The 13913-nt window shown below is 40.4% G+C and overlaps 1 protein-coding gene across 1 annotated transcript in view; it reads right to left on the bottom strand.

The window, feature by feature from the left end:
* Positions 1-13913, bottom strand: part of ADAMTSL1 (ADAMTS like 1) — a 468435-nt gene that overhangs the window by 16780 nt on the left and 437742 nt on the right. The window contains 2 exon segments of the mRNA XM_072860932.1: positions 10279-10413; positions 12267-12446. Of these exon segments, the coding sequence (XP_072717033.1) occupies positions 10279-10413; positions 12267-12446 (315 nt within the window).

The raw sequence follows: 13913 nt of genomic DNA, 5'->3' as shown, positions 1-13913 counted from the left end.
AATTAACATGAATTTATGCTAGACAAGGAAAGGTACGTATTTAGGAATTCTTGAAATAGACCAATTCAGCTGATGACAGTAGCATTTTAAAAAAGGAAGGTATTTAAAATAACTATTTATGGCTCCAAAGGAGCAGTTGAAACTTACTATACTAAACATATGACATGGTTTTTAAACAGTTCTCAAAACACCTAAACTGGTTACCCAATGCCACACATGTTGTTGTTATTAGATATCATTTACATAGCATTGTAAATTTACACCGTATTCAACAAAAATTGAGCAAGGCCCATTCCCTGCCCCACAGAGGTTGTAAAAACTGTTCCCAAATATACAGCCACATGGTGGGCCCATTAAAAAAGCCAGGGAATTTTCAAGCTCTGGTAGCAATATTGTTTTCTAAAATTGACTCTGACAATGGGAATCCTACACACCAAGAATCTTGTATTAATAAGGACTGGGCTTAAAACAATCACCAATGGCAAATCATGAAACCAAAGCCTACGAGAATGGATACAGCATGCTGAAATGACCTCCTGAGCTAACTCTGATGGGTTTATTCAGTGCATGACAAAGACAGAGAAGGAGTACCCTTCAGTATAAACTTCTCCACCATTGCGACAGCTCCAGGTTAACTATACAAATACATTTATGGGGGAAAAATAACACTTAAAAGAGGTGCATGGAGCCAGCACTGAACAACAGCACAGCACAAGGAGTTCAACAAAGGACAGAGTAAGAGCTAGCATGCAACGTGATTACCAGCCCAAGTTGCGAAGGTCGGTGCTGCTGTAGAAGCCTTTCTGTATTTCTTAAGCTGATATAAACTTGTTGCATCCTGAGACATCACCAGCTCAGGGAACTTCCTGTGGCACAAGGAAAATAACAAATGCAGAGCAGAGGAGGTGGAGGGCAGAAAGGTGCAGGAAAGCCAGTGCTGCTTGCTCCAGAGAGGCTGTAACTTGTGTCCTGTTCACAAAGTGCTTTAGCTCTTTGGGAGAGGTTTTGAGAACCGACACAGAGGAATAGGGTTCTTCAAAACTTAGAATGGATAAGTCCTTTAGTCAACAGGCCAGAAATCCCGCAGTGTTTGAAAACTCCATTAACACTTACTCTAGAGCAAAGCTTAAGTTGGGCAAGAGGCTAAAAGATCTTTCATGTGAAGGAGCTGGCAGAATGACAGGTCTCCAGACTGGGATAGCTGTGGCAAGTCTGATACCCCTCGTTTTTCACCAGAACTTGCCTCAGTGGAGCTCTGCATCATTTATATCTATGTTAGAACAGAATCTAGGCCAGAGATCCAGGAAAAGCTTAGAGACACAAGCTCAAGGGCTGCAGCTCTTACCACAAAACCAAAATTAAACAGCTGTTGCCCCAGAGGCCAGTGGTATTATTTTATGTGGCAGCATTTTGGACCACTGCTGTAGATCAGTGGTTCTCAGATTAGCTCATTCATGGCACCAAACAGCAGGCAGGAAAAAAACCCACGGCAGCAGATTGCCTTGAGGACCTTGCTCTTTTGACTCTGCTTTTAGAGCTTGGCAGCGGTGGGACTAGTGTCTGATTGCCTGAAAAACAAACACTATATCAGTGTGGTCAGTGTTCGACCAAACAGAGGTATCATCATGTACTGTATACATGGAAATGTACACAGTATGCATATGGAAATGTACACAGTATACATATGCAAATGAAAAGCCACACATTTCAATGAAATGCTATGGTGTAGTCTGATGTAGGAGGAAGATACTGCAATAGTGTATGAACTTTATACAATATTTAGAATGTAATCAATGTGATAGAGTCTGATTGGGGAATTAATTGCAATGATAATGACATACTCTTGATATTAATTTTAATTCTCATCGTTATAGAAATGTAACTTACATGTGAATTCTCGTAAATGGTGTGACAAGGCAGAATTTTTACCAAGGCAAAAATGGAAGGGAATGGAAAACACAGTTAACAGGACAGATTATCCCATGAATGCACCTGGTGCTTTATCCTCATTACAGTGGAAGTATTATCAGTGCAAAATAAAGTTGCTGAAAAATTATTCTTTAGCATTAAAACTACTTTTCAAACATGATGTGCAATTTGTTACAGAGAATGAGGAGGAAAAAAATGATGTTGTGCAAAATAACTTCTCAGATAGTCATGATTTTATCTGACTCCTACTGCACAACTTATGCAGCTGTCTTTTTCCTTAGGGGAGCACAGACACTGGTTTAATTGTAATTACTCATGAGTTTTCTCTTTGCTGACTCTGTGCAGATTGTAAATTATTTTGTATTTTGTATTTCTGCTTCCAATTTTAATGCAGCAGTAATTTCCAAAACCTAGGAAAATTTAGAGCAGGCTTAAGGTAGAGAGGGGAAGGGCAAAAGGGAGTAAAGGAAAACTTCTTATGTTTCAAGAAGGTATGTTCTTGCTCTTGAGTGTATCACCAAACATTGCAAGGCATTTGTACTGGTGAGATCAGTTGTGTTCATCTGGATCATTTATTGCTTTTCACACTGATTTTGAACAAGTATCAGTCCTAAGTTTACAGATGTTATGGCTCAAAAGCAAGATATATAGCAAGCAACTGCAGCACTAACTTCTCTGTCTCTGCTGAAAGAGTTTGGTCCTGATCCTGGCATCAGTCTATCTATATGATCTGTTTCTTCTCCTAAAGTAGTCAGTGGCACAGGATTTGACTCACTACAATGCACCCCAGAACATTCAAAAAGTTCTAGGTTAATTCTTCTGTTCAGTGCCACATCTAGATAACCCTTAAATCTGCAGGTAGGCAAATATTAGCCACAGACTTGAAGTGTTCCCCTCTGAAAAAAAAACAACCTGAAAACCCTCTTGAACTTCGGGCCTTGGCTCTAATGCAGTTGGCCCTTTCAGAATAAGTAATTTATTCATACTCAAAAGGCTGGCTATTGCAAGCAAGGTGGCTGCCATAATTATATTTTTCCATTCTGCTTTCTGAGGCCTCTTCTGGGCATCTAAGTGACTCTACTAGAAAACTAGAGGGATATACTATTGCCAGTAAAAGAAAAATGAGAGGGAAATACTGGGTTTGGTAAAGGGAATCCTTTGCATCTTTTAAGTAAATGGTTTTTGCTATTACTTTGTTTTAAAAACAGCTTAATCGCTAAATAGCATAGGTTTTTGCAGAACAGGAATTTGTAGTCCAGCTCTTCATCTTCTGAAGCAGCAGAGAAATTGGCAGCTAAGCTGCTCTAACTTTGTGGTCATTGGGGATAAAGTAAAAAAACAGAAAGAAATCTGCTTTCTAGGACTGTATTTGCAGTGCTGGCAGTTAGTAAAATCGTGTTCTGATTTGTGAAGTGAGTAAATTTGATATGGAAGTCATCAGGGAGAACACAGTAAATATGGAGCAGCAGTATTTCTTTTTTTCACAATTGACTGTACTTTTCTGGCCATAAAAAAGTACACTTTATCATCTAACTTTACAGTTATTTTCAGTATCTCCTACAAATAGGGACTTTTTTTGCTAAATACACAAAATTGGATAGATGTCCTAAGCTGGGGATGACAGCAGGTTCCCAGTGAACAAACTGGAGAATACGTAGTTCGAGAGATAAAAGGGGATGGGAACCAGATTCCAAATAACTGCCTAGGCTTTTCCCCATAGGTTCACTAATATCTTCAGATTCCCTAGAGTAACCATTACACTCCAGGATTTGCATTGCATTCATTTCATCCAAAGAATAAAAACAGAATAAAGGCCAAGAATTTACATAAAGATGGCATCTCCTCTTTCAATCAAAAAAATTGCTTCTATTTCTTTTTTGACAAAATGTGAACATTTCATCAGGATACAGTGAGCCTTAAAAATATACATTGCAGCTATACATGACAAGTAGACTAGCTATCATTATGTCAATATTTCATTTTTCTTGGATGTCTTCTCTTTTTAAAGACATTGCTTAAGCCTTGCACTGTGCCAAGTAAGAGCTAGATTTTCTGTTCATTTCAGATCCTAGCTATCTTAACTGTTTATGCTCCCATTTCTCTTTAAATTCATGAGCCTGTGCTGCATTCCAAAATAAAGACGCATCCCTTCCCTTGGCTGCCTCATAAATGCCATCCAATACCTTTATTTAATTATACACAATGTGCGATGCGGCAATCCCTCTTCCTTCAATATAAATATCCTCAAGTGCACATTATGTTTTCAGAAATCTTCACACATGATGAAGATTTCTGAAAAAACATGTGGGACATGAACCTGAAGCTTTGGGGAAAAATTTATCAAATGTCTTTACAGACATTTTCTGTGCAACTCAAAGAGCTCATCTGCAATAAAAAATTAAAACAAAATAAAATAAAAACAAAGCAACAGATGCCAAGAAACATTTTGCTGTTACAAGCAGTCAAAATACATTCTCCTTCAACCTTTTTTCCTTCACTGTGACATTTTATAGGTACACCTACATTTCTATATTTCTAGAAGTATTCATTTCTGACCTATCTTCCAAGAATCTTCACTTAAATATAATTCACATATATAAGTCAAAGTCATTAAAGCTTCAGCTTTCACTATGAGACATAACTGCAATAAATACAGTATTCTTCTGTGATAAGATAAGGAGACATTTTTATATAATATTTTGTATCTTTTGACAAGTCTGCTGAGGTTTCCAATAAGTTCACAATAAATTTGAGAAATTGTAGTGAATCCCCACCAGGATTTGTAAGATCCTCAGACTTTCTCACTGAAATGTCTTCAAATACAGGAAATAACAAGCTTGAACCCAAATGAAAACAAGTATTCCTGATAGGCCTAAAGCCTTTTCTGCAGGAGTGTTAGAATTCAGGAACACTGGGTCCTACAACTTCAGTTTTGCCAAAATTAACATTTACAAAGCTCAAGACCCATGTAAATGTGTCCAGGGAGTTCTGTAAAAAAATTCAGTGATACTGGTAGAATAGATAAGGAAACTCTACTGAAAATACATGAATTTAGGATGTTCCTTTAATTCAAAAAGATAGTTCCACAAAGTAATCAGGGCTTATAGAAGTCAAATGGTCATGAATATTGTTAAAAGCCAAAATTTCTTATCAGGTGACAAACAAAGGAATTTATTTCTGAGGAAAAGGGCAGAATTTCTTATAATACTTTAATTACCGACATTCAGGAAAACTGTATTCAGAATTTAAAAAGTCTCAAAGACAGAAACTTTAATAAGATTAAGATCTAACGTGAAAGCTTTCCAAAGAAATATAAATTGGTGTCACTTCAGAAATTTACTGTGTGTTCTATGTTTTGTGTAATACAAAGTCTTCTTGTGTGCTTGTCATGAACCAAGGGCATCAGAAAGTGCATGACAGTCTGTTGCTCATCACTGACTGTCATTTTGCACTACTGTAAAACCCAGAAATATTCCCAAGCTCATGGGTGCTCTAGCTTCTGCTTTGACGGAAGTCGTGCCCTTCAGATGTGTGATCTGCAGATAGCACAGAAGCATCTACTACACAACCTGCCAACAAATGTGAGGGCCAGGGAGGACTGCAGTACTCTAGACATAGTTCCAACAGTCATGAAGGAGCAGGATAAGCATCAATCTGTGTAAGCCACTATCTACATCATGCTCTCTAAAACAGATGATGAGTTGGGCCTAGAAAGCTTACTGAAATCTCAACCCTTTAGAAGTAAAAGTAAGAAGTACATAAGACAAAAATGTTCCTGTAAGCTCATGCAAAAAGGTATTTTACATTAGATCTTAATGGGAGGGTTGCTGACTCCACTGGGCAGGGCATGGGTCTTTAACAGATCTTTTCCTTTACTTCTATAATGAAGGCTCACAAATGACTGCTGAATGACCCTTAACAATGAGAAAGAAGACCTCCAAACCAGATATTTTTTTTATGGTCCTGACCTTTCCCTTCTGCAACCCCCCTGAAATTTATGTAGAAGAAACCTACAGGAGCTGACTCCAGAGGGCAAGTTCATAATTTCAAATGGTTGAAATGATGGAGGAAGCAATGCACAATTCCACTTCGTAAAAGCAAATGCATAGTGAGTATGATAATCTGAAGGCTCCAGTTCTCTCCTTTCGGCTCAGCTTGTTAATTGTTGTTATATTTTATATAGCTGTTAATTTCCAAACAAATTCTCATTTGCAACTTTAATCTTCTGTTGCTGTGCTAATATTTTCTGGTTTTTTTCAAGGCACCAAAACAGAGTTTAATGAAGTCTTGATTCCCATTTTTCTTAAACCCTGGCAAACCCATACCTGAATTTATCCAGGTTTCTAACACAGTTTTTCACTTTCGATGTCTTGTAACTCCTTTAAAATATAAAGTTTCCCTAAAGCTTACTTATCACTCCTTTTCTTCACACTTCACTCTGTTCCTTTGCACATGTCCTATACCCTTTGATTTCCAAATATGAGGTCTAATTCAATGCCTTCTGAGAGCCAAGAGATGCCAGTGCTTGTCAGCAGTAGCACAGACAAGGGACCCTATACATAGTAATTTATATACCTGAAGTTCTTATATGGGGCATTAAGAGCATGTAGAGCAAACACCCCAACATAATCAATGGTGAAAGACCTAAAAGGAATAAAGCCAACTGGTTGAGTGGCAGAATAGAAAGAATTAGTGGACAGCTTGTAGGGGATGTTGTGGACAGGGGACACAGACATGGGTCACAGGTTTACAAGTTCACAAGTTGTTGCCTAATTGGTGTTTGCAGCTGGTGCTTAGAAACATGCAGATTTTCTTTCCCATGTAGCAATATGTCAAGCAAAGGTTGATGATGAAAGTATCGCAGTAGTCCATGATAAACAGCCACTGCACTGGAAGACTGTGGGGAGACTAAATTTGGGAGTAAATTTAGAGTCTTTGATTGTAATCCATCCATACTGATATTAATGTACAGAGTAAACTAGATGTAGATTGCAAAAAAAATATCTGAGAAAATATCTGAGAGATGAGTCCTTTTTTTTTAGTAATGGGTATTCTCATAGTGGCTGAATCCAAATTCTTTGGTACAACTACAGACAACGTATTTAAGTGACCTACATGGAAGCTGAATGCTTTGTGTATTTTTCAGTGATACAACATGATGCAGCACACTGACTGTAGCTTTCTAGTTGATTGGATAGCCCATTCCATGTTGATTTTTCATTAAAAAATGTCTCAGAAGGTTTCCTTAGGTTTTAATAATACAGGCCTCAAATTCAGGTCAGTAAAACTTCAGTGAATTTGAGGGAATTGCCTCAAGAATGAAACTGATTTGCTATTTTGCTATTAAGATACGTGGAGTTTCCTTGCACCTGAAATGGAATGCCAGGGTACAGGGCAACATGGCCAAATGAAATTAATTTAGAGGTGGTTATATACAGGTAGCGCAGAACACCCTTTGTGATGCTTTCAAACAATAAAAAGTCCCTACCACTACTGAAGACCTCTTTTTGGAAACCTGAGAGGAAATAGATGAAACAGGAGTGTGACCCAGTCTTACAACAGTGAGTACAATAAAACCATACTCAAAATTATTTATTCAATGCTAATAAATACCTTCAGATATTCCCCCACCAAGGACTATTTCAGTGCAGTTTTTGTGCAAGCAGAAAGGCAATCCAGAGCTGCACACTAAAAGCACTGGGGAAAAGTAAACCATGCAAAACTAAAAACATAAATAGAAAGCCTCCACTGTGAAAATAAAATCTTAAAATTGCTACTAAATGTAAGCAAAGAATGTTTTGGAAGGTAGTAACAAGGCCATTAGAGAAGCTGTTTGCTTATCTGAGCCTGACAGTTAGTAGAGGCTCAAGATCAGTGTGAGAAATTGTCCTGGTTTCAGCTGAGATAGAGTTAATTTTCTTTATAGTGGCTGGTATGGGGCTATGTTTTGGATTTGTGCTGAAAACAGTGTTGATAATACAGAGATGTTTTAGTTGTTGCTGCACTAGTCAAGGACTTTTCAGCTTCCCATGCTCTGCCAGGTGCACAAGAAGCTGGGAGGGGGCACAGCCAGGATAGTTGATCCAAACTGACCACAGGGGTATTCCATACCATGTGACGTCATGCTCAGTATATAAAGCTGGGGAAGAAGAAGAAAGGGGGGGATGTTTGGAGTGATGGCATTTGTTTTCCCAAGTAACCATTACGCATGAGGGAGCCCTGCTTTCCTGGAGATGGCTGAACACCTGCCTGCCCATGGGAAGGAGTGAATGAATTCCTTGCTTTGCTTTGCTTGAGCATGCAGCTTTTGCTTTCCCTATTAAACTGTCTTTATCTCAACCCTCGAGTTTTCTCACTTTTACTCTTCTGATTGTCTCCCCCATCCCATCAGGGGGAAGTGAGCGAGCGGCTGTGTGGGGTTTAGTTGCTGACTGGGGCTAAACCATGACAGTCCTTTTTGGCGCCCAACATGGGGCTCGAAGGGTTCGAGATAACAACAGATTTGATTGGAATGTGCTAGATGACAGAATTTATAGCTGTTATTGCTGTTTAGCTATTAATCATCAGGCTTCTGTGCTTGCCATAGGCTTGCCTGCCTTACAGTATGTTAGAGTCTAGGGCTCGTTAGTGGCTGCTTTTTGCTTTCACTGCTTGCCGTGCTGCTGTACTGCTGATCATCTCACTGTGCTGTGCCTGGGAACATTTTGATAACAGCAATGGCCTTGCGCCTGGGCTGGCAGATGGCCAGGGCATCGCTGCTGTTTCTGTGCTGCTGTATTGGACAGGCTGGAACTCCGGTGTGAACTCGAGTCGAAGGGACTGTGACCTGTGGATGAATCCATGTGGGAGCAGGACACCCTGAAGTGTCTGTGCCCATGGATAAGCCCATGCCAGAGCAGGTATATCTTGAAACGTCTGTGGCCATGGTTATGTCTTTGCCACAGCAGGTATACCTCTGAAGGGACTGTAGCCCAAGGATAAGTCCACGCTGGATAAGGTGCACCTCGAGGCATCTGTGGCTGTGGATGAAGTCCATGCTGCAGCAGGTACACCTCGAAGCATCTGTGGCTGTGGATGAAGTCCATGCTGCAGCAGGTACACCTTGAAGCATCTGTGGCTGTGGATAAAGTCCATGCTGCAGCAGGTACACCTTGAAGCATCAGTGGCTGTGCATGAGGCCATGTTGGAGCAAGTTTACTTCTGAAGGGGCTACATTCTGTGGATAAGTCCAAGCTGGAGCAGGGGCAAGGGGAGGAGTTCATTGCAATGTTAAACCTGATGGTCTGGTCCAAAGGGACCAGGGGTAGAGATTGTAATGGAAATACCTTTAAATTGTTGTATCCCGGGATTTGAGTTGCATGTTGTGGGAATTACTATAGCAGGAACCCCTTGTTGCTAGCCAGGCTAGGGGCAAGGGGAGGAGTTCATTGCCATGTTAAACCCTATATCCTGGTGCAAAGGGACCAGGGGTGGAGATTGTAATGGATATACCTTTAAATTGTTGTAACCCATGATTTGAGTTGCATGTTATTGGAATTACTACAGCCGGAACCACCTGAACAAAATAAACAGAAATTTTAAAATAAACATACCCTGAACTTTAGAAAAGGATGAGATTCTCTTTGCAAACAAATCACACCCACAGATCTGAAAGGAGTTTACAGCGTATAACAGAACTTGTTGTGTAAAGAGGACAAAGCTATATGGAAGGCAGAAAAGGATGAAAAGAAGAAAAGCATTTCATTGGGGATTATTTCCTTATATGGCTTTGTGCAGACATTGGTTGTGTGATATAACAGAGAGGAATAAAAAGAACAGAATGAAACAGAGAGCTTGCAAGACAAAAACATGTCTAGAGGGATAGGCAAAACTCTAGAAAAGGGTCTGAAGAAGAATGATATATAATACGAATAGCAGACATATGGGAAGACTAGTACCCAAATGCAGAAGAAAAAGAAAAGCAGAACTAAAAGCGTTTCTTCTTTTAGATCATCTGGCACACCAGTTTGCCATGTCTTGTGTTGAATGAGGTTGCCAGCCCCTCAGAGCAGGGACTGCTTCTTGCAGGGTGTTATAAAGTGTGGCACAATGGAGCCCTTATTCTGCATGCTGCTTTGGGGCACTACACTAATAAGAGGACCTCCTTTTTTTAAATGAGTTTCTGAGTTCTCAGAACAATTTGGCAGTGATTATGACTGACAATGCACTGTCGGTTTGATGTGTCTTTTGTCCCAGTTCTCCATGGCTGGATAACTGGATACATTACTTTGATGGGTAACAGCATGGATAACGGTAATCTAAACTCTAACCCCTTTTTAATCTAAAAAAATCTTAAAGCGCTTGACTTACCTATGAGAGCAGAGCTCCCTGAACTGATGGCCATTTTTGTTCCTGAAGGAGAGGTCAGCACTGAATGAGTGCTGGTCCCAGCACTGGAAAGCACTGCTGCCAAGTCTTCTAGGTAAGGAAGAGGTCGTGGAGGCTCTGGTAACAGATTGGGAGACTGAAGTGATAAGCAACACTATAGCAGAAAACGTCTCAGGGACATCAAAAAACCCACCACCAGCTATTGCTGCATTATTTGCCATGCTGCAATATTACCATTTCAGAGGGACAGTCTAAGCAACTTTGGGCAACTACTAAAGGTGTGCTTTGCCTCATGTTAGGTAAGGCACTAGAGAAATTATTAAAATAACATGTGGATCAGTGTGACCACAAAATAAAAGAAATTCTGTCTGAAAGCTACCATAGCATTCTGGCTGACTCTCTTCATATGTGACAAAGGTACATGGTATCAGGAGATACAGCAGCTTGGATGAAAGAGCAAATTTATACAGCATAGAAGCTGAATCAAATGTCCATGGCAGTCAGTGGAAAACTTTTTAATGTCTGCTACAACCTGGATGAAGCCCTGATTCCATATGGTTATAACCCTGCCAAATCCTGTGGTATACTTAGGCAGAGCTCCAAAGGACTAAGAGTTCAGACCTCAAGAGGATCAGTCTATGCTAAGAACTGCAGGATTTAGTTCTTTACTAACTATAATGCTATTTTAAAAATCGGTTGTGTTGCCTGTCATTCCCAATTCTGTTTATCATGGAAATGATGGGATATTTGATTTAAGTGAATGGTGGATTCATCCCCTTTCAATTAGATCACGGCACACACTAAGCAAGTTTTCTATTGCTGATCACATTCAGCACCAGAAGTATAAGTCATGGATGCTTGAACTGTTTCTTTCCGTCAAGGAACTAAAAATGTGATTTGCCTACAAACATAAGCAGCTTGCATAACTCACAGTAACTTTCCATCTTTAAAAACTAGCCATTTATAAAGATCAGAAAAGGATTTAAAGATCATGTGGGAGATTTTATTTATAGGCTGAAACCCAGCTGATTTTTTTTTCCCAGATTTTTTAGACAGTTTCTAGAGCCAGTCTGGATTCACAGGGAAATCATGTGAACATTCATGAAAAGGTTTTACTGTTGTCTGTGAAACTGAGAAATCTCACTTCAAAACTTCCTCTGGAAGCTGCATCATCCATGGGACCTGTGCTCACTCTAGTCATGAAAGAGGAGAGCTGTAACGGATGCTTTAATGGTGTTGCATCAATAACAGGGACGAGGTTTCAAAATTTGACACTTCACTATCAAATGTACAGAAGCACTTACAAAGTCTGGCTGGATCATTCATCTGCCAGGCATGGAGAAATGATAGAAGATGAGTTATTAGGAAAGGAATCTCCTTTCTCACAAATCCAATTACCACCAAGTAACACTTCCACCCATACTTCACAGCTGACATTGTCTTTTCAAATCACCCAGATGGGCTTTCTGTCTGTTGTTTAGAAACCCAAGAAAAAGTAAACTTTGCCCTCCACTGAACTTGGGAACTACTTTTTAAAAGCACACTGGGTTTGCACCTGTTAGGTGTGAAACAGGTCAGTATCACACAGCCACGTATGGAACGGCTGCTCAGCAGAGGCAGAGCACTTCACAGGGAAAAAGTGGCATCATTCTCATTTCAAGAGAACCACTTTAAGAAATGGTTAATAAATGGTTTTCTTACCTAGTAAGCCTGAAAAAATGAAATCAAATATCTCAGGACTGGGAGGTGCAGTCCCTGTGCTTAGACATTTTCTCCTTATCCATCTTCCCTTTATCACCACCTTGTTTCAGGTGATGCTGCCCTGAGAACAAATGCAGACTGATTCCTTCCTTAGAATAGGGCTGCCTGTATGCCATTCCCTCTTCCCACATCCTTTGATTAGTTCTGCAGGCTAGATGTGCCAGCAGCCACATTACTATTGCTGCAGGTGCACAATATCCTGGACTTACCAAGAACCAACAGCTGGGAGCTTTCAGTTACCTCCCCACGAAGATTGGCTGCCTTGCAGGAGTACAACCCCTCATCTGACAGAGAAACATTTGCAATTAGCAGCAACCCATCATGCAGATGGTGAGCAGAGGACAGCTTGACCTTGTTCTTAAACCAAGTAACTTCTGCTTCAGGAACACCTGGAAAAACATTGACAAAACATAACACAAGTAAGATATAGTGATTGCTAAACAGTGTTATGGTTGCTACAGACGAAATTATTAAGACAGAACAATTAAAACAAGATTTTAATATGACTTCCAAGTGACATTTTTTGCAGTTCAGAAGTATTTAGTCAACTTGCCTGCCCTTATGTTTCTTAGATCCGTCTGAGACAGAGCAGAAGCGTTAAAACCAAATGGAAGTCTTCCCTTTAGTGTCCCAGAATTGTACAAGTGAACTGTGAACTCATCACTCTTAAAAGCAATCCTCTATTGGATCAGAACAAAGGTTAATCTATCCTAGTATCCTGTCTCTGGAAGAAGCCATAAGCTGATGCCTCTCCCAGCCTCCCACGAGTTTCAGCTCAGGAACTTTCTGAGCCAGAAGTAGTTTCTGTGCAGTTAGAAACCCTCCATGGACTTCTCTTCTATTAATTAATCCAATCTTCCTTACTGAAATTATGCAAACAATTGGCATTTACATCTTCACCTTCAGAAAAACAGTTTCACTGGTCTTGCCAGGAGTCTTCAGACAGATAACATATTCAGACAGTTACAGACTCATAAACCACTATAGGAAGAATTGCCTCCTTTTGTGTGCTTGGATCTAAGGTCCAGCTATCTCTGCTGGGTACCCTCTTGTAGGAATGGGTTCTGATGTGTAGCTGGCAAGACCTCTGGTCTTACAGTACATAGTATTTCCTTGGCATAGGGATTTCTACTTTGATTTAAATGCATACCAGATCAGGTAATTTAGTGTCACTGACTACTAAACAATTGGTTTATGTGAAACGGTATTGGAAGTCTCAGTAGATGGGATAGACCTATGGAGCTGTGCCTGGCAGGAAATGATACTGTGTGGACCCATGGCTGTAAGGAGTAGCACATCACTAATCCTGGTTACTGCTGGAGTTCATGCTCTCCCAGGTGTGGTACCTTCTGTATGTGGGAGGCAGTTAATCTCTTTCACATGAACATGGAGTTTCCTTGTGTCTGCTGTAGATTAAGGACATGCATACAGGCAGCTAAGTATCTGCTGCCCACCAAAATCCTTCCCTGCTTTATGTCACAGCAACGTGTTCCTCTGCCCATTGCCAGTACCTTTCTGGTTGTGCCTCCACGTCAAAAAACAAACCCCACTCTGTCAATTCTGTGCCCCTGGCATCAGAAATACCTCGCTCAGGCTGTGCTCACTGAGCACAACCACCCATTTGTCTGTATTCGTAGTGACCGCCTGATTGCAGGTGCCTCGCTAAGCATGTGCAGATGGAAGTGGAAAGGGAGATTTTCCCTGTTCTTCCACATCAAAGCACTGTGGCTTTTTTCCACCTCTCCCAGAGTCACCTGATGACTTTGCCAAGACATCTGGAATGAGTAAGTCTGAGCTTGGCAGCCAGGAAGGAAAGCTGAAGCCCTGTAAGGGCAGAGGGTCTTGTCCACTTTCAG

The sequence above is a fragment of the Ciconia boyciana genome, chromosome 4, assembly GCF_034638445.1.
Source record: "Ciconia boyciana chromosome 4, ASM3463844v1, whole genome shotgun sequence".
Taxonomy (NCBI): Eukaryota; Metazoa; Chordata; class Aves; order Ciconiiformes; family Ciconiidae; genus Ciconia; species Ciconia boyciana.
Note: the sequence above shows the minus strand (reverse complement) of the source record. Positions and strands in the feature narration are given on the sequence as shown.